The 24,521-nt window shown below is 41.7% G+C and overlaps 1 protein-coding gene across 4 annotated transcripts in view; it reads right to left on the minus strand.

The window, feature by feature from the left end:
- Positions 1-24,521, minus strand: part of ARHGAP32 (Rho GTPase activating protein 32) — a 209,296-nt gene that overhangs the window by 131,268 nt on the left and 53,507 nt on the right. For 2 of the 4 annotated variants that reach the window (XM_026863752.1, XM_026863749.1), the window contains exons 3-5: positions 7,074-7,165; positions 5,941-5,982; positions 5,481-5,565 (exon numbers count right to left, since the gene is read on the minus strand). In XM_026863752.1, coding sequence (XP_026719553.1) covers positions 5,481-5,565; positions 5,941-5,982; positions 7,074-7,165 — 219 coding nt within the window. Of the gene's footprint in view, positions 1-5,480; positions 5,566-5,940; positions 5,983-7,069; positions 7,166-24,521 lie in introns of those variants that run through there. The other 2 variants (XM_026863753.1, XM_026863750.1) reach the window with 2 other exon arrangements.

A 24,521-nucleotide genomic window follows, 5' to 3' on the forward strand; every position in this document is an offset into this window, starting at 1 on the left:
GCAAGCTGGAATTTCACAGGTGTGATCTTGTTCCAGTGAAGAATTTTTCTGAAGAGTTAGTGGCAAGTTGGATGCAAGACAGGGAAACAGAAGAATCCAAAAACTGAGGTGAACTTACTCGAATATTTTCCTAACTTTTTTGGCATCAAGAAGCTTGGCCTAGAGACTCCAGATTTTAAAAATCTGTTGATCTTGGCAGGAGACCGTGCCAATTTTCAGGGAGTTGTGGCTGGAATTATTAAGTTAATAGAAGCAGTTTCCACCTACACTATGAACATAGTTGTTTTTATATACCCACGTCCTTAAAGCAGCCCTTGCAACATCTCTCCCTACCACTTTAGAAGGCAACAGTAAAGAAACCATATGGAAAAGACGGGGAACGGGAGGGAAAGGCCTTAGTCTAAAGAAGGGGAAATAACGTATCAGAATATGGCCAAGTCACTTTGGGAGGATTAACAGCCTCCAGAGATGAAAGGCTAAAGAGGAGCATCACTTCATATGCGATACAATTCTGCATGTCATAACCACTCGTATGTTCGTAAAGACAAAATGAAACCCAGCAAAATTGTCTTTCACGGCACCAATAAACAGCAAAATTTCCATCTTTTAAAAGGGGTTGGGGTGGGGGGACTGCTGTTTCATGTTTCGCTTTTTAAAATAAATATTTTTTTCTTTTTAAACGCTTTGCAAATGAGTGAAATAAATGAGGACATTACAGCCTGTAGCTGCTCATGACTGCCAAGATACTGAAAATTATCATGCCCACAGAAGAGCTGAGGGAAGGAACAAGTCCTCCTACACTGAAGGCAGCGAGCAGGCTTAGTTTAAAATCACTGATGGAAGGAGATTTGAGCTAAGCTGCCTGACTTCACACAGACACAGATCAGGGAGGACTCCTCCATTCCTGTTGTTCCTAGGTGATCTGTGTAGAGGATTCATTTTAGTTGTGGCAGAAACATCTTAAACTACCCCCGTTAACTGGTCAGGCTTTACCATTTTTGTTTGCTTTGCAAACCATCTCAGGAAAAAAACCTGACTGTATAATTAAGACACATATCCACAAGCACACTCCCCCCCTTCCCTGGAATATTATTGAATAAAAGAAAAAAGGCAAACCAAAAGAAGACGACCCCGAAAAATATCTTCTCAATAGGCTTTGCTGACAAAAGGCACAGGAAGAAGGGAACTGCTCTTTCTTCACAGTGCTTCTAACTCTTAAGACACATCAGGGAAATACAACACAGGCACAGACCGCAGCCACCACTGACGGACAGCCCATCACCTTGGCTGGAAGGCTGCTGCTTGCCAGAAGCATTCGCACAGCAAACAATGCTGTCGGGCTCCTCACAGGAATTCCTGGCAGCTGATGCCTCCGCGGGCGGAAGTGATTCTGGTCCAAATACTTCCTTTACCGCTGATAACACGCTCCTGCCGCTTGCGATGCCAAAGCTTAACAGATAAGGAGAGGATCTTCCATGCACCGTAATCCAATCCTGTTCTGACAAGGGGTTATTTTTAGAAGGCAGCCACACGAACGCAGACACAGAGAGACAGAGACCCTGCTGTTTGTGGGGGGCGAGTCTGTGTCAGATCAAGACTGCTCAAGTGATGCGAAGGCACGTTACAGCACTTTGCCCTTCACCAACGGGTTTTTCAGGGAGCAAAGAATGTTATCTGGGAAGTGCAGAGCTGATCAGCTCTCCATATTCCATTACTAAAACCTACTGAACTACAGATAATTTCATAATTCTTTCAAGCGAAGAACAACGTATTTCTGGCAAGAAGTAAAGGTATTTATGGAATAGCTAATCACTATTCCTCCTGTTTATATTAATGGCACACTGCACGAAGTAAAACCACATTTGCACCATGTTAGAGGGAGAATCATTTTACCTTTGTACAACTTAGCGATACAGAGGTTTTGTTGAAACAGTTCAATTCCTAAATATTAACAAGCCTGAAAGCTCAAAAGGCAGCGAGACTGTGCGACACAGCTGCTCCGCTGAGATACTCAAATTGCGTGTGAAGGAGTTACCTTGAGCAGCTCTACAGCTAAAATCCAAAACCTGGAACATGCAATCAAATTAGCCTGGGCTGAGCACCATGCTCATGAACTGACCTTCAACGAGTGTCTGGAAGATGCTGCACAGTTTAGTGTGTACGCACCAACTCTTCCTGTGCTAGTTCAGCGATCTGCAGTACACCACGCGGGGCTGGGACAACCCAAGCCCCTAAGCGGGGAGCTTTCCCATCTAGCAGACCCTGAAATCATGCTGAAATTTAATAAGCTGCCTTAGAAACTGATTGTGAACTGATGTGAAGTGACACTGGGATGATTCAGGCACTTCTGAAGCTAAATACATGGTGAGCCCTTTTGCCTTGACCTAAAACCTGGAAGAGATGCCAAGGATTTCTACTCCATACTTCAGTGCTTAACTGAACACCAATATGTGTGTAACCAACGTTTGCTTTTTTTGCATTAATGAACTGAGCTTTGACGTTCTAGAGAGAGGAGAGGCATCACAGGCAGATGTTAGGTGAGAACCGTGGCAAGGCAGCAGAGCTTAGGAGGGAAGGAAGCCAGCAGAACCAACCCAACCCATGCTGAGGAATCACAGTCCAGCCACAGCCTAACAACATCTCCTTTGGGAGACTGACCACAGCCAGGCTGAACCACTGCTCCTGCTAACAAGACTCCTAAACATTTCTGCAATATTAGACTAAAATAAATCTATTATGCAGAACCTGGCTTCTCACTGTAAAATTAAAAATCAATGACGTAGCCTTAAAAAATAAATGCAGTAATAAATGTAAGGTTTTTCAGTAAAATACCAGTGAATTTCTGGCACTGATGCAATCTGTAAAGCCTATCCTATAACTACAGCTTTGACATCAACTACCTTTGCCTGGTAAACCAGCAATTTCCTGCTGATGCAACATGTGTCCTGCTGGCCACATGCAGATAAGGTTAAAATACATTACTGTTGAAAGCAGGATAGCAGAACATTTCTGAATAAATTTTTCATCCCAAAATGCCCCTAGTTTTGTTAGCATGGTGCTAAGGATAAGAAGAGAACAAATCCTTTTTTATACATCTCAGAAAGTTAATTTAAAACGATCTCATGAGGTGAAATGCCAAGATATTAATACCAATTGCACCATGGGACCATATTATAAGTGACATAAACGTTACAAAACAATCTGAAATTTGGCCAGGCTGTTAATAGACAGCATTACACAATTCCTGACACAGCCAGATAATACTGCATTTCTGCTATGCAAATTTTTAACAGTGAATAGATTTTGAAAGCAGTTTACACCCACTACCCCTCAGATGCAACTTGGTAATTCGCTATTAGGTGCCAAGCTGTCATTTACAAGTCACTTCAGCCTACTGCTATTCTCTAGTCTACCTTGTTATCACAAAGGAGCCACCAGTGAATGCCACTCAATTAAAATGCATGAGCCCTATATGAACCTATTTTTAAGTCTGTAAACTAATACTGCTGTTGTATTAATAGCTGTCATTTATTTTACCATTAATACTGGCCTTTTACTAAGGAAATACTGTAATGCCCTACCCTTTTGTATTTCAGGAGAAAAGCTCTGCTCCTAAGATATTTTTATCCGTGTAAAAAAGTCATTGCAGCATGGAGATCTATCAGAATCTTGCTTAGAAAAAAGGGACACGAGGCACAGAGCTGGTACTTTGGGCCTGATTCACCTTATTTAAACACATTTTGCTTTAGGTACAGAAATAGTTAAGTGGTGGGAGCAGAGAACTGACCCCCTCACCACACACAAATCACACTTTTAGGACAGTGCCCCCCGCTCTCCTCCCGGCTTCGCAACACCCACACATGAGAGGAGACAGCTCAGGGGCCTGACACAGCTCAACAGCCAACACTACTTTTTTCTCCTGGGCCGTATCCTTGCCTGGTTACTGTTTTTCACCCAGACCACTCCTCTGGTTACAGCAGTGGGTGTTCTGCTATGCTGGAGGGCACAACTGAGCAGGAGCAGGGAAAGCTGGAGGTGCAACAACAGCACCACAAAAATCAGTGCCAGGCAGCACCAGGTCCTGCTCATGGAAAGCAGAACATGCTCCAGGTTTGTTGGCAGAACACCACGAAGAAAATCTGTGAAGAATATATTATTTGATTTTAACTTCTCCCTCTCACGAACACAAAAATCTCTGCGTATCAACCCTAAAGTATGCCCTGCCATCCTTAAAACATCCCAGGAAATGATTAAGCCCACAAAACAATTACATTATTTGTCTTCAAAATGTTTCAAAGGCTCGCGCCATGCACAGGTGGTAATCTCTCTCTAGCCTGCACATTGTGCTGAGTATCTCTGAACAACGGAAAGAAAAGCTCTGAGGATGCAAAACACATCTGTGCGTACAGAGAAACCTGCTCAACACCTACTCCAACATAAAACTCCCATCCAAAATGACTGAAAAATTAGTGGTGTCGAATCAGAAAATTGTGAGGAGACAAAAATTAGGGACGTAGATCCCACGTTTTGGTTTAACTTGCTCTGCCTTTGGGTGCAAGTGCATCTGCCAATGCACATACATCCCATGCTCAGCAGAATGGACCTACTTAGAGCCAACTAAGTGTGAATAATAGGAGATACAAGCCCTGAATAGGACGCAAACTCCTCCTCAGTTGGAATTTTACAGAGACAGAAAAAACAGATGCATAATTCTGCTTGCAAAACTGTCAAGTACGGAACCATGAAAGGCTGTAAATAATTCACTCTGTATTACAGGAAATGTTTTACAAATGAAAAGGTTGTAACCTCTTTTTGGCTACAAGGCTGGCAGATGCTGGAGGCATTCCTGCTTCTCTAAGTGCTGAACAAGATGTGCCCTGTTTATGAGAAACTAGCAGTGATTCTTGGTTCTCAGCCCTCCCCAGCACTGCTCAATGAAAAATGCTTCTGCCTGTATTTCTGAGGGATGGATCACAAAGGAGTGAAGCCTGCACACTTCCAGAAATGCATCTCAGGCTGACTAGCAATTTCTTGTATTCTGATGACACAGCTGCTGCAATGCACAATGCAGAGCTAAGATAACGTGCAGAGAATGGATAAATTTGAATTATTTATATTTACATAAATACGTTCACACAATTGTTTAAAGATGCATACACAAGCTAAAAAACATGCATGCAGTTATTACAGATGACTCAGTAATGAATGTTTGATGCAATCTTAAAACAGTGACATCAGTCAAACCCAGTGGAAGTAAAGTCATCTCCAGCCTCAAAGGGGTGGCCACATGGCTGAGCACAGATTCTGGCCCAGTACACGGAAGCAGTTCCTAATAAAGAGACCCTACTGCCTTCTTATCACCAAACATTTTCCAAGAAACTAAACCACCCTTGGTGGAGGTCCCTCTACCACCTCCCCCACCAGGTCAGTGGGCAGCCAAACACAACGATGTTTTGTACATTAAAAAATCTGAAACTCACCTGTATGTTGCCAAAGTCCACGTTTTCATAGTGGAAATGTGCACATTCAGCCATCTTCGGGAAATGACCCTTTGTAAAGGATAACCTGAAGCACATCAAAAGCACACCATAAGATAGATACAAATCACTGAAACAATGCTCAGCATCAAGTACTGTTATAAAATGCAGTTACTGCTATCAAATAATATCGCCTGTCTCATCCTAAAGCCAAGGGAACAGCGGGATTTGTTGATGTGATGCACCAAAACAGTGGAGAAAGCAACTGAGTGAGAAAGACAAACTAAATTGCAAAGTAGCTTTTATCATTGCATCCGTAAAAGAATTGTGTGGCATTTCATCAACACCAAAGCCCACATCTTTAAGAAACGGTACAGGGACAAGCTGCTCTACCTTTACAAAAGCATTTCTGCAGTGCACATAAACAGCCTTACACGAGACACATAGGAAAGTAGAACTTTACCTGTGAAAGGCATCACAGCCCATCAGTCCCGGGTTGATGTATCTGAGGGTGCAGAACAAACGCTATTTATCCTTTGCCTTTTTAAAATTCAAAAGTGAGGCATAATTATTCCCAAGTGTCTCCAGTTACAATGATGGCTGACGGGGAGATCCTCTGGCTCTGCAACATGCTCTTGCTTCTGCTGAAGCTATTATAGACTCCTATAGATATTTCTGGTGGTGAGCCAATGAGATTGTCATTATCTAGCTCTCTCTTCCCACGGGAATATAAGTGGGAAGTGAGATGCAGCATCTGGCTGCTCAGCACTAGAACAAAGAGCCATTTCCCTTACAGCATCAGAGCACTACAGAGCGGTGATCCGAACGCACAGATCAATCGATACTGGGGACTTCTGGTCCTCAAGTCAGCATTCTTAGCAAAGACAAGTCAAGTAATATTGATTACTTTTGATCCCCTTCGCAGGTTAGAGGTTTGAAACCTCAGCTGTAAGCATAATAAGTTGGTTTAAATTCTCTGGGAGAGAAAGAAGAGAGAGAAAGATAGTCTAAGCCCACAGAAAAATAAAATCCAGGAGATCAGAGAAGGAAAAATGCCCCTAAAAAAGAAAAAAATCATGCAAAACCCATTCAAATGAAGCAGTACAGGGCAGAATGCAACTAAATCAAGAGAGAAAAAAATATCAAATAAATCTATCTAGGCCACCCACTTGTCCTGGTTTAGCTTCCCAGAGCATAAGGAGACAGGGAAAATTATCTCATTTATACATTGCCTGGGCTTCTCATTAGGGTTTTTTTTACTAGATATGTTTTCTGGTCCTGTTTTTAATTAATCAGTTTCAGGAAGAAATCACAAAAATTTAAAAATACAGTAACAGTGAGGTTCAAAACTCTAACAAAGCTTTGCTTCTATGGCCAGAAAAGAGGTGAGAGTGCCGACAAAACTTCTCACGTCCACAGTTTTAGAATGCATTAGCTGTAATTTACTTTGTTTCACACAGATTTTGGTTGCTCTAATGAAGACACTATCAAAACTGTTGCCAAATGCTCGTGCTGTATTGCAGCATAATAGCTCAAACCCAGGATATCAAAACTAGAAGCCCAGCAGAGACAGGAAAATCAAAGAACACGACTCACTTTTTCACATTCTTCACTTTCATACTTGCTGTGCTGCCACAGGTCCGGAGCGGCAACTCCCCTGGAATGTCAGGGATATCTGCACCTCTTGCCTGCAAAAAAAAGAAAAAGCAAGGAAGTTAAAATCTGACTGCATGCTCTGACTACCAGGGCTGAGCAGCAGCCCAAGTATTTTTATAGATACGTACAAACACAGCTGAAATCTCATCTGTGCTAGAAGTTGTACTTCTGCCTTTTTAACAAGGAAAACTTAACCCCAGGAATACAAAATCATCTATCTCTTCCTGAACCACGTTGCAGAGCCTTGCTAATTCTTAGTAACAACTGTGAGATTCAGTATTCATTACTACTTCTAGTTCCCAGAGAGGAGATTTTCAGAGCTACGAGTCTACCATACATTCCTAAAGTCCATACTTAGACTCCTCATTGAGTACCTGATTTTCCAAACATCTGTGCACTTAGATTGAGGCAGAGGCACTGGAAGAGGCTGGATAGATCACACAGTGGAAAAATCAAGTTAATGACAGAGCTGCTTGTATGTGGGAGGCAAGCTTTTAAAAGAGATGTTTGAAGCTGTTGCTGTAAGTGCATGAACATATTACAATTCATTAATCACTAAAACACATTTATTTTAGTGAGGCTGCAACTCCAAACTCCCTCTTTTCATTTGTTCTGTCGTGCTTTCCCAACCTGTCCTTCCCTCCAGCTGTTTTTTCATACGCCGTGAGCTCTGCTGGGATGGCATTCACCATCACAGGAGACTCTGAAACACTCCATACCACGTGTTTCTCCTGCTGTGCTGTACCAGGCCCTAAGCTCCGGAGGAATGAGGGGTTTTAGGTGAGGCTTTTATGAAGAGAGCAGTGATCAAACACAGGCTTCACAGAGCTGAAGGAGGAAAAACGTGGTCCCTGATATTGGCCAGAGATAGCTCATTAGGGATGAGCTGATTAGTGAGATCAGCTGAATGAGATTTTTTCCGCTCTATACAATGCACTCCAAAACATTAATAGTGTCCAAAATGGTGAATGTTCAAGCAAGAGGAAGAAAGGCACTTCGATATTCCTTCTCTTACAGGCCTGGAACAAAAAAGTATTGCATCAAATCCATTTTCTAATGACAGGAGTAAACAGATGACTTCCCCGATCCAGATCGGTACCAATGCTCCTAAGGCTGGTCCACCAAAAGATCTCTGAACAGAGATGATCAGCCCAGAAGCTGTTACATCTAACAGAACACAGTTGTACGCTGCAGCTTAAAATATGGAAACAACTTGGTCCTCGCCCCCAAAACTTTAGACAATTACAATTCAAGCTAGCAGCCCACAGACGGGATGAACAATGGGGGAATCTTTCTTATTCTCTCCTCCTCCCCGAAGCTCTCTTTGGCTTGACGTGGGTCAGATTTACGTATGCTTCACCACACAGAGAAGAGCTGCAGTTAACAGGTCAAAATCATTCACCATGCCTGTATTCATTAACCAACAGCAACAGAGCTAGAGGAGTGATTCACCTCATTCAACTCCAGAGGTACATGAGGTACGTGGCTACAACTCTGTTATCTACCCAAGGCTACTTTTACAGTCACCAGAGATGAGCAGGGACTTTGGGTCCGGTTCACCCACTTCAGACAATGAGATTAGGACAAAAGCAGCCGTGCTGCAGGAGTAGCTATTTCTGCCTTGGTACAGGGAACGCGGGATGAGCCTGGCTCAGCTGCAGACACACACAGCCACATCCACCCAACCAGCATCACCGCGGCTGGGGGGGCTTGAGGAGAGCACGTTCTCTGCTCCCAGACAAATTCCTGTGATTTCCAGCACTGCCCTTGGAAAAGGGATGCTGCAGCTACTATGAGTGAGCTCCCCCCTTCCAACGTTACTGAATAAATCTGAAGCCAGGACACTCACTCTCCCAGTTGTGCCTTTCACAGCCCTGAACTCAGGCAGAGCATTAATGCCGTTACCCCACAGCTGCACAGAACATGCACACGCACGCACCGAAGAAAAACAAGGACAATATTTAGACCCTTAAACAAACCTATCCTTGGCTGACTGACTCTTACTAAGTACACAATTACTTTAGTGTGCAATAGGACGCTTGAGAGTCTCATCATGAATTTTAACATTAAGAGGATCACCGATTTAATAAACCTTACAGGTCTTTTACATAAGAGAAGTAACTAACTACAGTAATCAATGTGCCATTCCTGGAAGCTGCTTTTAGGTAAAGCTGGATGTGCTTGCCTTAATTTTCTAAGGAACAGAATTTCTGTAGGAAGAAAAATAATTTTTCTTCTCCATCAGCAGTAGAAGCTGGTGGGATATAAAAATGGATAAACAAATCTGACAGAAAAACGTGGGCTTCAAGCCAGTTTGCAGCAGTGGGTAGAGACTACCCTGGATCTGACTCAAAGCAGCGTAGGCAAAACTCACACCTCCAGGAGACTTAAATGCCAGCATCTCTCTTTGAAAAAGTTGTATTATCCTCTTCTTCCCAGTTGAGTTATGTCCAAATCATGCTGGAAGGAGATATCTGCCTGTCCCATTTCCAACAGCATCTATCCATTTAAATGGACTACAATGAGATGCACTACAGTAATTAACTTCGGTTGCTTTTCCAATTAGATCTGAGCTCTCTGGACTCTGCAGCAGAATAACAATCTCTCATAAATCTCTACAGTGGAGGAAAAGTGCGGAATGGTGATCCTGTGCAAGTTAAAATCTTTAGTCTGAAGTACTAACACCAGAAAAAAATTGGTGAATAGATGGATAAGCAAAAAAAGGAACTTATTGCCATTTTAGAAACCACGTTACTCCAAAATAAACTGCAACGACTTTCCATTTAAACCAAAGATACACAGCCACATAAAAGCACACTTTGTTCACCACTAGTTCATACCTGTTTTGATCCAAAACCTGGCATGCAAAATGTCACCCTAGATTACCCTCCTCTCAAGATACAAAGAAAACAAACCAAATGAGATTTGTCATCTTTTGTGCTTTGTGTCACAGTAATTTAATTTTAAAAATCATTTGGAAACAGTTGGATTATTTACATCTGAAAATTAGCTAGCTAGCATCAGCAGTTGCTCCTCACTTCCCTATTTTCTATGCATCGCTGTTCTGTGGAAACCTAGTAATTGCATAGCAAATCTGTTTATGCAAATTATGCAGTTCCATTTTCACAGCTTAATGTCACGGCTGCATCAATCTGCTTTGGTCCGAAACTTGGGAAGGAAATTAGGACTCGATCCAGAACGCAGCCGACTGACTTTATCAGGACTCTCAGTCCTCTCACATTTCAGTGGAAGGTTCTTGAGCAACACAACACCACTTCACCAGTCTCCCCTGACCTAGCAGCCTCCTACCAAAAGCCCTCTAAAGACTACATTTATATTAGCAGCAGCTGGGACAATATTTGAGAACTTCAGTGTTTTGTAACAGGTACCTACATCAACTGCAAGGCTGATAGATCCCACTAAAATGTCTGCTCTAAGCTATTCTGGGAGAAGGCCTGTCTGTCTGTCCTACACCCCCCCCACACACACCCCATGGATACTCCTTCCGTTTCTACATCATCCCAGCCATTTGCTTGGCGGGTATCAGGAGGACCCCTGAAGCACCTACATCACTTGGGGCAATTTTCAAGTGTTGCTGCTAAACTCCCTGGGAATCTGAGAGCTCTCAAAATCAGGGTATCTCGCTTTAAGCATCTAAGTTTGAAATTCTTGGTCTTTGTATTTATAGACATGGTTTGGAAAACTTCAGCTTTGTGCTCTCCAGCACACAAAACCTTAGTCATAAATAATTTATATCTAACAATTCCACTGCACAATATGAAAGGATTTTCTCCTAAAAAGTCTCATTGCATTTATCAGAAAACATGACAACCTGTCTCTCTCACATCCAGAAACCTAACACAATCTGAAAATACACGTAAAATTGAAGAAAATAGTCCAGTGAACATGATGTGATAAAGTTTCCACCTCGGTATCCTCAAAAGGGGAGAATATCGAAACAATGCAAAACCCACAGCTCTTCTCCTCCTGCCACAGACACTGGGATGCACAAGAAGAAAAGAAAACATGGAATCCCACTAAACTCCAGTAATCCCGTAATTGGCAAACTGGTTTTCCACAATACTACTGAAATGCCCCTGAGGAGGTACCCTATACAGGAACGGACACAATGCAAGACTTGACAGGTCAGCAGCTACCCGGGCTATGAATCCAAGTGGGATTTCTGAAGGCAAAAATTTACTTCTAATCCAAATCAGTCCCTCACCAAAACCACTTTGGAGGGACCAGATTGCTCTGGATTCTTTCAGCACATGGCCTTGTTTCTAAAAATGGCAGAGCTGATTCAAAATGCTAGTTGGTTTCCATGACAGTCTTTTCTTTACATCATCTTCATTTCCCCTTGACTTTCTTGGAGGGGAAGGGAAAAAAAAAAAAAAAAAAAAGGGGGAAAAAACCAAAAACACCATCACAAAACCCCCCGAGCCTAAAAAACCAAATAGCTTTCTTAGAGTTTTATTTCTTCACTGAAGAAGAACAGCAGGAAACAGAAGTGTTTCAGTAAAGGACATTACTCAGTGGTGAGGAGTTGTCTACGTAACTTAAGCGAGAGGATGAACCGAAGTGGCCACTCTCCACGAGTCAGTATCTGAAGTGGGTGTTTATGCACAAGGACATCAACAGCTATTCCAACTCTTGGGTACAAACCAGCTACACAAAGCTGGCTCAGCATCAATTTCTTAGCAGAAGTTAATTTGCAATGTTAGACAGAAACTGTCCTACAAAAATCCCCTGATCACTACGAGGTGAAACGCAATGGCTCCATTAGCACCATCTTGGTTTTACCAATTACTGCTAAGAGTCAGCCTGAAGGACAATGAAAGAAGAAATATGGTTCATCTCAGCTTCATACTCCACAGCCACTAACATTCTCTAGGGAAAGGAAGCACACTCTGCTCTTACTTTATGTCTTGTAACAACTATCCTGGTTCTTCACAATAAAGCAAAGGGAAAAAAATGCTTTCACTAAATTGAAAGTCACCATTTCTGAGTGACTACAAATAACTCCAAATCAAAGGTCCCCATTCTGCAGCATTTTTTTGTCCAAGTGCTATCTCTAAAACTATTAAAATGCACCTGAGCACAGGAAGGCTCTAACTGGGTCAACTTTCCTGAATGGAAGAAATGGATGGGAATTAATAAAGATGCAACATTCATCCAAAAATGACAGAGGTACAGCAGCAAAATGATGGAAGTGCAAGTATTTCCCAAGTTCTTTATGTTACCGCCTGCCACTGATTCATTTAGCGGATGCAAATGAGTTTCCTAAGTATTTTCATACAGGATGTTTGTATGACTGTTAACACATTTCCGCTACGTTTTTCAGACCTGCTTAAGATACCTGGACGCATTTAAAATTAAGATGTAATTGCATCTGGTTTATATACCCAGGTCCAACAATCTCAGCTTAAAGAAAAATATCTGCTCATTGTATTACAGCAGCTTTACCGAAGAAGTAAAAAATAACTCCACTCCAACTCCACATTTCCCAGCTGACCATCTTAAGAATTAATATCCGTGCTATTCATGGTCTGATCAGCAGAGCGCAGCACTGGCACATTTAATAACCACCCAGAGGGTATGCAAAGCTGCAAACCAAGTACAAGCTCCTGTTCGCATACCCAAGAGCCCTGTGTACCCATCTCGATTTGCAGAAGCTGGCTACGCACCCTCACTCCTCAGACGGGAGCAAAGCATCAGATAAAATCGTACCTTTGAGAGTGCAAGGTCTAGGATACTCTGATTACAGCAACCCAAGCCGCTGTCTGCAAAGAAACAGCTTTGAGATCCAACAGAAAGGCAAAAAGGTGTTTTTTCTGATGAGAAATACCTGAACCTTTTAAATTTTAAATTTAAATATTTTTTTAAATTATAGTCATCACTTAGCTTCCTACCCAGCATAAATACCTCGATCCCTGTTGCATGGATAAAAGAAACATCCTTTCTGATGTGCCAAAGGACAGCTGTAGGACTGGCTTGTGGGAAGGCATAGCTCAAGGCCAGAACGGCTGGAGTAATTAGAGGCAGTACTTTTTATTTTAGCTCTCAGGTCGGGGATTGTGGAATGTGAGGAAACAAGTCACCCAGCCAGGGATGCCTTTAAAATCTCATGGTAAATGAGAAATGTGATAGAGAAAGCCAGTGGAAAAATGACAAGTGCTTCCTTCCAGTAAGGAAACTCTGAATACTGTCTATGCACATTCTTAATCAACGTCTAAGAAATCTGCATTCAATAAAGAAGATACTTTAATGTGTATCATTTTTTTGAGTTTAGGACTTTTAATTCCATTTTCCACATTCCTTGTCAATGTTGAATTGTTCTAGCCAATACTTGCTGCATGGCATGGTTAACAGTGAATTCTTCTCTTTCAAAAGACCACACAGGATGTGTTTTTTCTACTCCCAGCTTCTCCCCTCCAAAGGGGGGAAAAATAAGAAAAAGGAAAAAAAGCACCCAACTTTTAAGCATTGCCATGAGCTGGCAAATTTAGAGCAACCTCTCATTCCTGAGACTCTGCATTACAGAGGAGTTCGTCCAGGGCATCCATTTACCATAGTTTAAAGGATCAGCCTGGAATGAACAAAGAACAAATTTTTAACTGTTTATCCACTGTGTTTTCCAACAAAGTTTGCTAGCTCGCAGATACGTGGGTAAAACCATCTCCAGCTCACATGTAAAACAACTCATTTGCTAAGTGGAATCCGAGACGCAGCGTAAGCAGCTTGGCAGCTGTATGAACCTACTTTGGCAACATTACTGTCACCGTGACCAAAATTCACCTCTGAAAGCAGGTTGATTTTATGTCATGACAAGGCTTCCTAAGTGAGGCTTAAAGAGATGGATGGACTTGCACTGATTTTCTGCAGATGAATCAAATGATCAAATGCACCAAAAGGATGGTGGTTATTTCCAGCAAAACAATCCCACACTTGTATTTTCTTTCAGAGCTATCATTTGTTTTAGAGACAAAAATGGATGCACCAAGCAAAAATGAATGGTTAGCTACCGAGGACAACATTAGCATGATAACTACCTGACAGCTTTAAGTTTGGACTTGACATTGCTATAGTGAAGCAGCAGTGAGATCGCCTTATTACCATTCACAAAGATCTCAGCCCAGGGAGCTGCAGCGGTACAGTACAGAGCCTCACATAATAGCATACTGGCTAAGGAATGTACTTTCTTTAAGAACAAAAATCCCACATACAATATGCGTGGGAAAAGCAGCCAGGGTTAGAGTCCTCCCTCTGTACAGCCTACAAAATAAATTTTAGAAAAAAAGCCACAGAAAACAGAACATCCAATAGGCACAATACTTTGATTCCAGTTCCTTGTTGGCTAAAAAAAGACCCCAGAAATCCCAGACCTTGTTTGATGCACAATTTCTACAGTCTATTGTTTCACAGAGGGAGGAGGGGATCCTAATCATGGCTTAGTTATAAAAGGACAAGTGGAACTTTGGGTTGTTATGGTAGAAAGCAATTTCTCGTCACACAAAAAACCTACAGAGATTAATTCAGTCTAAAACTAGCAAATACCACTCTGGTAAGTCCCCTGGCCATATTCAGTGATTATGTAAACAACAATATTATGTTATAGGTATAAATCAGCTTAGAAACTGAAGAACTTTCCCAATGCAGTAGAAGAAAGATTGGGACGGTGGAAAAAACAGCAGCCTGACATTTAACCCCAATATCTGAGTCAGCAGAGCTAACATGAAATTATATTTATGCCTATGAAGCCAATATGGGCTCAGCTTTTTGTTTATAAAGAGCGCTGTTTCCAATGGCACAAAATACAAAACTGGTATATGATACACTCATTTTCCAAACCCGTATAATAACACAGTAATGTGAAGAATGTTTCTACTTGTAACGTGCAATTTATACCCTAAGCTGTCCATAAACTTCTGAAGAACAGAACAAAAGTCAGTTCATTAGCTTTGTGCGAGCGTGGCCCGGGAAAGCTTGGCCTGTGATCACACACCTTGCGCTGGCTGAGCCGCTGGCGCAGCCTCCAGCTGCTGGGCACGATAACCAGGCAGGATTCTGTAAACCTGCCCCCTGACCAAATGTTCAAAACCCTCCCGGCCTCAGTGAGCCTCTTCTCTCAACCAGGATAGGAACGGTGACACGTGCTGGCAAACCTGAGGTGACAGCGCTCTCCAGAAATGACCTGCCATCACGCAGGTGAGGTCAGAACGGGACACTTGACGTAGGGCTGCAAGAGCTGCACAAAGGTCAGTCAAACTGGGAAAGCAAATGACAACCTCTTCCTCACCACCAAGAACATGAACTCTGCAGAAACCGATGGTGACAATCTTCAGCCTTCAAGGATGTTTTCTTGCATTCATAAATAAAAGATTGATTTTTTTTTCCCCCTAAATGTCAATATTTAAGAAGGAAAAGACTGAGACATAAAAACACATGTGCAGAGGAAAAAAACCTAAAAGAAATGAAGATATTCCTACATATGCATGCAACTGTAACAAACTAGACTATTCAGACTAAGAAATCAAGAGCAGTCAGGTAGTCACATACAAGTACAGGGAAAAAACACAGTGCCACAAAGCAAGAGTCAATAGTTAAAACCTTAGGTTCTGCAACCATACCGAAGAGCAACTTCAGATGTTTTCAAGCTGAAAATATTTGCTTGCAGTACAAGCCACAGAGCAAATCAAGAACACACAGACCCCAAAATCTCTTTTACACCCTCTGAAACAGAAGGTGCATGAGGAGCACTGTTAGCCCAAGGGCATAGTTTCATGATAACCTGGCTAGAAGAGGTAAAGCCAAATTTTTAAACTCCCACCCCAATCCTTCAGCCCCAGGCTACCCTCTCCTACTTCCTCTCATTGCAGCTGCAACTGTTTTATTGCCTACAGAGCAAGTCCCTGAAACAATCCAGATTAAAGAAGAAAGCTGAACTTCTTTTGGGGGATTTATTTTAAAATGAGATTAGCTCAGTGATTCACTTCTCAGCTCCTCATCCCAGAAACTCTCTCAGCGTAACTGTCCTGAGACTGTCCTCTGTAGCATGGGAGATGGGAAGGAGTAATCAAAGACAGAAACTTTTAAAAGTAGATTTCTGCAGTAGGGAAGCCTGGTGTAATTTGAACCCACCGAAGACCACATCCAGTCCCACACGGATACCACAGAGTCGATACCGTGCTGACGTTACAGAGAACAGCAGCGATTTTCAGTCTGAAACCAGGATATCTTACTCACAGGAGGTCACACATCCTCACATAATCAGGTCACAGCCACAATCCCATGGATCCCACGCTAGCTGAGGAAAATTAACTAAAGGAGACATCACCCTCTAAGGTGAGAAACAACTCAAAGCCTTACTTGATGGAAAAAGCACTTGCAGTAAGCCCCTATAGCATCCATCACAAATTTTCATGGAAAAACCCTAAAGCAAAGATGAAGTGTTAAGACCGCTAGTTCAAAAACGTTGGGTTTTGCAGTCAGATTCATCTGTGCCCTAGCAACCACAGTATTCAATCAAATACCAACAAACACCACACAGACCTACACCGACACAGCAATGACCAATATAAATGTAGTAAAGCGGAACTGTATGGAATGATTTAAGTTAAAAAAAAAAAAAACCAAAAAAACAGGCTAAAGATTACCAACATTTTCAGGGAATAATTTATCCCCATGTAATTAAGAAGGCTGAATCATGGCAAAAAAAAATTAATGCCTACAGCCTTCAGCAAGACAACATACACTCTGACATGTTTTGTTTGTCTCTTGGGGTTAACTTGGGTGTGGGGAATGGAAGGGGATAGATGAGCAATCTATTGACAACCCCTCAAAAACTGTTCCGTCTTCTTTTTTTGTGTTGTGGTAATTAAGCAGCAATGAATACTGATTAAAATAACTCAACCACATATAAATAAGAGACTCCTTTCCTGATGTTCCATCCTCTTTTTGAAGCAGCTGGGACTAGGGAAAAGTGATTGACAGATAAATAAATTATTATTTTTATCTCCCAAATAAGTACATTTCCAACAAATGTGGCATTTCTTACATTATGACAACAAAACATGTGCAAAGAGAGATCATCTTTGGAATGGGGTGGGAGGAAGAGGCGGAGGGTCACGACAACATAATCCAGTCTTCAGAGCTCATCTCACACTGCCTCTCAGAACTTACAACCGCGGCAACCGGGACTAATCACAACAGCATTACCAGCACCATGCTGTCACCAACGGGCAGCTCGTCTGAGCCCAACCAAATCTAAAATGGGTGATAACTACAAAAGATACTGGGATATGAAACTGTCTGAAACTAAATCTAAAATTCTATAACCTAAAACTTCAGAAATTCAGACTGGTCATTCACAGACTAAGCAGTTGCCACAAAGCTGCTACTCATACCACACACACCACTGCGCCCAGTGGTTTACTCACAGTATGATAAACAGTCACTCAGGCTCCCTAACACCTTAGTAAACACAGGTTTAAGCACCTAATGTACATTAATGCATATTTATGCCTACCTCAGCTTACGTAATGTGGCAGAGGGCTACTGGGAGCATTCAAAAATTAGCCAACACTCTCCAGCACCATCTTTATCTTTTTAATTGCCATTATCCCCTATGACCATAAAAGAAGATACACTAGTGGTGCTGTGTAAATACATGACCCAAGCATTTTACTTCGCAAGACACTGAATTTACTGATGTACATCAGTTTCCCTTTGAAATAGATAGATATGCAAAATGAAAAATCAGGGTGCAATAAAACTGGCCATCGTGGTGAACAACAAAATCTTTATTGATCCATTCTTAGTAAATTCTAAGTCATTCCTTCTATGATAAATGTAACATATCACAGGTTTTAAAACAGAAATTTAGAATGTGTAATCTTTGTCTCCTGGATCAACTGCAAGACTTCATACACTGTAAAGACAGTAAATGTAACTCGAAACAATTGCTTCTACAGTATCGCCAATGGAAATTAAATTATTGCTATAAATTAATACTTACTGCCAAAAATACGGTATCCATTCTGGTTTAATTGAACTCATTTAATTGGCAAACCCAAATGGAAGCCAATATGCCAATTAAGTGATTGTCCTAACTTTCAAAGATTCTTAGGGACAAGCTTCATGCTGGGAGTTAGCCTGTGACATCAAAAATGACTCTCTAACCAAGAGGGAGAGGGGGAGAATGAACCACACACAACAATATAATATCTTGCCAAAAGCGTTAACAGGGGAAAAAAAAAAAAAACTGGATTCATGCAGCAATAAGAAGGAAAACAAGTTATGTGAATTGAAAAGGAAACATAGGTGGCAGGTGCAGTGCCAGACCAGAACTGTTTTGACCAAAATATTATTGCAGCCTGACCACTGCTTGGTGTGCTGTATGGAACATTTGTGTCATATCAACACCTACCTATACCATCCCCGCGATCTGAAACACCATTTTATCCCACTGTTAGCTTTGTTACAAATGGCAACCTGCGACTCATCTGCTACTCAAATCTAAGCTGCAGCAATTCACACAAAAGTGCTGCCGAGTGCTGGATAGAGAAGATATACTCTGGTTTCTGCAGGATTAACAGAAGACTTACTAACCCAGGCAAGTCAAAAATCTGAGAGCCTTCATCAGCACAAAACTAACCACCACATTTGAGAAATGTCTTAAGACAGAGCCAGAAGCCAACCGCTGGAGCATCTCGGTGAAGAAATATTTAAAGTCCATTTCCACCTAATTGTTCAAATTGTTCACAAAATAGCAAAACCAAAATTTCAGCTTCCTAGCTACTAAAACTTTACCTTGTAATTGAGACCTTAAAACCTGGGACTTTTTCAAAGAACCTGCAAGTAGGCATTCAGAGTTCAAAAGCATTCTTTTTCCCAAAGACGTCTACGGCGTACAGCCCGTCTGAAAACAGGATCAGCCTAACAGAACTGTCTGCACAGTTACTTAAGAGCTCACAACCTGATACTCAGCTGCAGAATTCTGGTGTTGGTTCATATGTATGCAGAGCACAAAGAGCTGTAAGCCACAAGAATAAAAAATCCAAAATGTCAATTTTTACACATTAAAGGGTATTCTATCTATATACCTCAGTTGCTGAAATGAGATTATTTCAGTAAACCACCTTTCTGGAAATCACCACAGCTGACAGGGCCAAGCAAGAGGATTAACCACACTCCCTTATTCTTCAGATTTTGCCACAGTTCCTAGAAGTATTCATGTTAACTTGGGTCAGGACTGACATACTCATAGACATGCCTGATGTTTTTTGAATTAAGAACCGACCAACCAAACAGAAATAATTTAAACAGAAACCCTGTATATTCCTATTTTTTGCATCTATTCTTGCAGAAGCCACAGTCAAGATCTGGGGCAGCACTGGGCTAAGTGCTGTACAAAGAATAAGAAACAAACTCTGCACTAAGGAGAGTGAATCTTTCTTTGAGCCTTTACAATTCACTAATCTCTACACACTTTTATAAATTGCATTTAAAAATAGTTTTCTCCTCACTCGTGTCCCAGATTTAACGAATGATATATCGAGGTCTCATTAAAAAGCTTTTATTACCTTCACAAGCCACGATACCTTACCTCATCTAGTATCAGATGCTGAAAATACTACAGATCTCGGAATCCATCTGACCTAAGAACTGAGATTATTCCAGGGATTTCATAAGACAGAGTCTAGCCCTTGTGCCTAAAACTTTTGTAGGCTTGTATTTTTCTTAAGAAAATTCCATCAGCATAAGCCAAAAAGGATGATGTGCATCAACTGTCTTCTTGTTCATTTATACATTTACCAAATTCAAGGATTTAGAATAGCTTCCCATCAGTAATTTAGAGGTTCCTATACCACACCTTTTCAGGAAACCTAGTTACAAACTAGTAACCCTTGGGAATACTCCAGCTATTGTCTTGATAACCTCACTATGGACAATGGTACTTCTAGACCCCAAAAGCTACTGTTCAGTGGTGCACCGGGGTGGGGGGAAAGGCTGATTTCCTCAAGGTGGAGAACTCCTGGTCACAACCAGCCTTGACCTACTCATGAATGAATCCCTGCAGACATTCACGGAAGGATGTGACCAGATGTCAGCCTGATCACCTCTATTCTTGTGCTCAGGGCACTACAGAAAAAAATCTCAGAGTAAATAAACCTGCCACAGCTTTAAGAACTCATATTTTGAAAGCTTCCAAAGATAAACAAAGTGGCAGACACTGCAGGAAAAACCCCCACCTTTTCAGAAACACTTATATATACACACACACAAAAGAAATCCTATTTCTAGCTTTGGAGTGAATCTATTCACCTTATCTCTAGTGCCTGTCATGTTAATGCAACTTCAGGTGGCATCTTTCTGTGACAGCACTATTTAAACAGGTTGCATAAATAAAGATTTTTATATTTATCTCACTGGTTTCATCCTGCTTCCCCACAAAATTTAGACAAATGGAAGAAAAAGGCAATGGGGATAAAGCGCACACGGTCTGCTTGGGGAGAGGCTGTTAGCACACTGCTCTTAAAACACCGGAACGTACTGAACTCATACAGAGGTGCTGAAAGTCAGATGGTCAGTAATGTACGGTAAACATAATATTAAGTACAAATATCATTTGATGCTAAAGTTAATGACAGGCTGAGGACAGCTGTTTTGTAGGCCCACATGAGAAATTAAATATAAAGGTGCTCTTTCACAAATTCAGTTCTTGTAATACAGAAACAGAGCACACTTCAGGTCCTTACAAGGAAAAGATACTCCTTTCCTTTGAAATAACATTACTACCTCAGAGAAACATTAGAAAATCCATATACTGCATTATTACTTGGCTCAAATATGGCTTTTCATCCCTAGAACTCAGAAGTGTTCTACAAAAAGTCAATATCATCAGCTAGATTTTCTAAACTGGAGCAGAGAAAGAAAAAAAAACCCGGCATGTGTGAAGGTTACCCAGCAGGCCGGCAGCGCAGTGGGAATAGGAGGCTGACGGTGAGGAAAACGGTATATCTAATATGACCAAAGTCTAAAAATACAGAACATGAGTCGGGGAGGGAATACAAAATATAGCAGTCCTTGAGGACTACTCAGGTAGCTGTCTTAATATCTAACTGCTGTGATGTCTGTCCATCTAGTGTTCCTCCCCACCCAGCCTGGTTCTCAAAAATCTACTGCACAGAATTTCATAACTACTATGAAGGTTCAAGAACCACCAAAAGTACCCAAACAAACCAAGTCTTCAATATAAAACCACCTGCCCTTCTGCTAAATCACAAACAAGAAACGAGCAGGTTTTAAAAGTAGGTGGAAGTACAAAGAATAAATGTAAAAAAAGACGACTATAAAAGTAGTATCAAACAAAGGACTAAAGCTACTCAGGCACCCAGAATAAACTAGCAATGACAGAAATATTAAAAAGAGTTTCTACTCTACCTTATGTAGGAGTACAGTGTAGGAGGACATTCAACCTCTCCACATTTAAAAAGACCTTTAAGAGTATTTCTTGTTAAGAAAAAGCTCTGGAAACAAAGCACTTATATAAATTAATAATAAGCACTTTGAAATACATTGTGAATAGAAGAGGAGAGAGTAGGGACCACTTGTGTATGTTCATCTAACTGTGCATGCATAAATCACCTTTTCCCAAAGTACAAACACATGTACAAAGATGAATTTCAGGAGACAAATAAGCATCACTGGTCTGTCGACCATGTCGGAATTTCCCAGGCTTTCCAAAGTGTCACCAGCCTCAGTATTTGCTCGCATGGCAGGACGTGAAATTCATTTTTAGAGACAAAAAAAAGTCTTGCACCCAGTTGGGTTTCCAGCTGTCTGCCATGGGAAGCAATGGAGAGTAGTGAACAGCACAGCTACGTCCAACTTCTCCAAGCTTCTGCAGCCTCTGTTCCCCAGAGGCTGAAAGAGCAAGCAACAACACCTGAAGTCTGCAACTTAAACAACTACTAACCAAAAACTAAGTGTATTATGCTGCTATGAGAAATTCACACACCACCTAAGGAGCATGCTCTGGGAAAAGGCTAAATCAGAGGCTGCTAAAAATGCCAAATGAAGGAAAAGAGCAAACAAAAAAAATCTCAGGCTTAAAATGATCAGGAAAAAGACTGAATATAGTAGATGCACTGGTGAAACAGAGAATAGAAAACAACAGTGTTGAGCTGTCCTGTAAATATTTACATCTTGTAAATATTACCATCGGACTGGGCCTAAGGCAGAGGTTGAAAGTGGAAATTTGATTCACTCAATGCAGTCAACATGCAAGGAAGGTTTTTCTACCCATGTACAACGTACTCAGAGGACCATGAGGTCAAGACAACACTAAGCACAAACCCAAGCCATTATAAATACAGGTTCAGTGGCTTTACATGTAGCCCTGTGCTTCGTCATGCCAAATCATTGTGCAGCAGGTCTGAGATGTGAATTTTCTTGTTTATCATCCTCTGAATCTCTGTTTTACAGCACTGGCACACAGCTGTGCAAGAGGACGTGTTCTAAAAAGTGAATAGTTAGCAGGGTGAGAGGAACGTTATGCATACATGTAGTATGCAGTATAGAGCTGAACACTGAACGATGTCCATGAGCGCAACAACTCTTGGTGAGGACGGGGAAAGGATGAAGGCAGAAGAAGTGAACCTCTCCTCCACTGTAAATCAAATATGGAAAACAACACAATACCAACAGAGCTATGCCAGCTACCTGGTGTTACAGGCGGTGAGGCTGACTGCCAGACTCACATTCCTGAGACACACCTGGAGGCTGCAGCCAGCCAGGTGTCAAACAGGGATTTACAAGACTCCTGGCTCCGGGGTGCTGGGAAGCACCATGGGCTGAGGCTGGGAGCGAGCAGGAATGCTGATGGGAACAGACAGTGATCACAAAGGGGCAGCACCAGAGGCAACTGCCAGCCAAGGTGGAAAGAAGGAAAAAATACCCACCTATGAGAAAAAACATACTGAGGAAGAGACAACTGCAAAAATTCAAAATTAACAGTGGATAAGCAAGGAGTCAACCAGAGCCACAAGCACAGAAAATACCAGCAGACAAAAAGGCTGGTGAAGCTCATGTTTTGGGTTGAATTTTTTTGTCTTGGAAATAGTTTGGAACAAAATATTATCATTGTTTTATACGGGGTTTGATGATGCTTTCAAAAGAGTAAACGTAGCACCTAGCTCTGTTCGCCTGTTTAAAATTGAAATAAATACTTGGCTCATAGGGAGTTTATTATCTACACATTTCCTGAACATTGTATAAACAACAGCTCATCCAAAATCTATTTCACACGACCCAGCCAGGCAATAATGGTGCTTTAAACTTCAAATAATCCACTGGATGTACACCCCTGAGCCCCACACATCAGATGAATCCGACCGTCCTTCACTACAGCTGGATCTAGCCCATCTCTCACACTGCAGCTGCACTGCTGGCAGGCCAGGAGCAGAGAACACACACGGCTTTTCCAGGCTGAAGCCCTCTCACTGCCACATGACCCAACGAGAGGGAAAAATTGCCACTGGTGGCACATCACAGTAAGTAATCTCAGCCAGGCTGCTGCCCTGCCCACCCCTCACGGCTGTTCTGCAATATTTGGACCTTCCCCCTGCCCAAGGCCTGTGCAGAAGGCAATTTCCTCTTCAGTTTAGTCGGCTAATGAGGCAGTTTATCTGAAAATAATCTGAAAATCTGAAAATAACAAGCAAGATACAGCTTCCAGACACCCCTATACTGAAATAAGGCTGGTCAAGCTTCTGTGAGGTGAGATAATGTCACAAAACCACCTAATCAGACTGCCCTGTTTGGCTGCTAATACAATAACATCTGACCTTCCAAACCCAGCAAATGCTAGAGGGAGTTGGGAAGGTGGAACTGCAAGTACTTTACTCACTCATTTAAAAAGACAATAAATATATCAAGGTAGTACAGTCACCTGTGGCCCACTGCCCACTTGTAGTGCCTTCTGCTAGCATGAGAGCAGCACTTCTTCAGTCGCTTTCCTACAATTCTGCTCCCTCTGATGGCAGGGTAGCTTTCAGGCTGAGATTTTATTTCTGCAGACTCAGCATTTTGACAAAACCTTATTCTTCCACAATGCTGCGTGCTTCAAAGAGTATGTTTTTACAGGAAGTTCATGCCGAAAAGTCTTGCTGAAAAAGACTTTAAGGCAGACTGAAAATGGTTGTGACATTATGGACCTTTAAACTGGTTACTAGACCTGCTTTGGGGCATGTATTAACAGGACAGAAGCACTGTGCACACTCTTTCTCTCTCTCCTTGACCAACTGCCAGAGGAAGGAATATATTTCAGTCCTGTTGAAAGTACTACGCAATCCATTTAAAAATCTGAAATTCCAGGAATATAAA

Source organism: Athene cunicularia, assembly GCF_003259725.1.
Source record: "Athene cunicularia isolate RWA chromosome 24 unlocalized genomic scaffold, athCun1 chr24_part1, whole genome shotgun sequence".
Taxonomy (NCBI): Eukaryota; Metazoa; Chordata; class Aves; order Strigiformes; family Strigidae; genus Athene; species Athene cunicularia.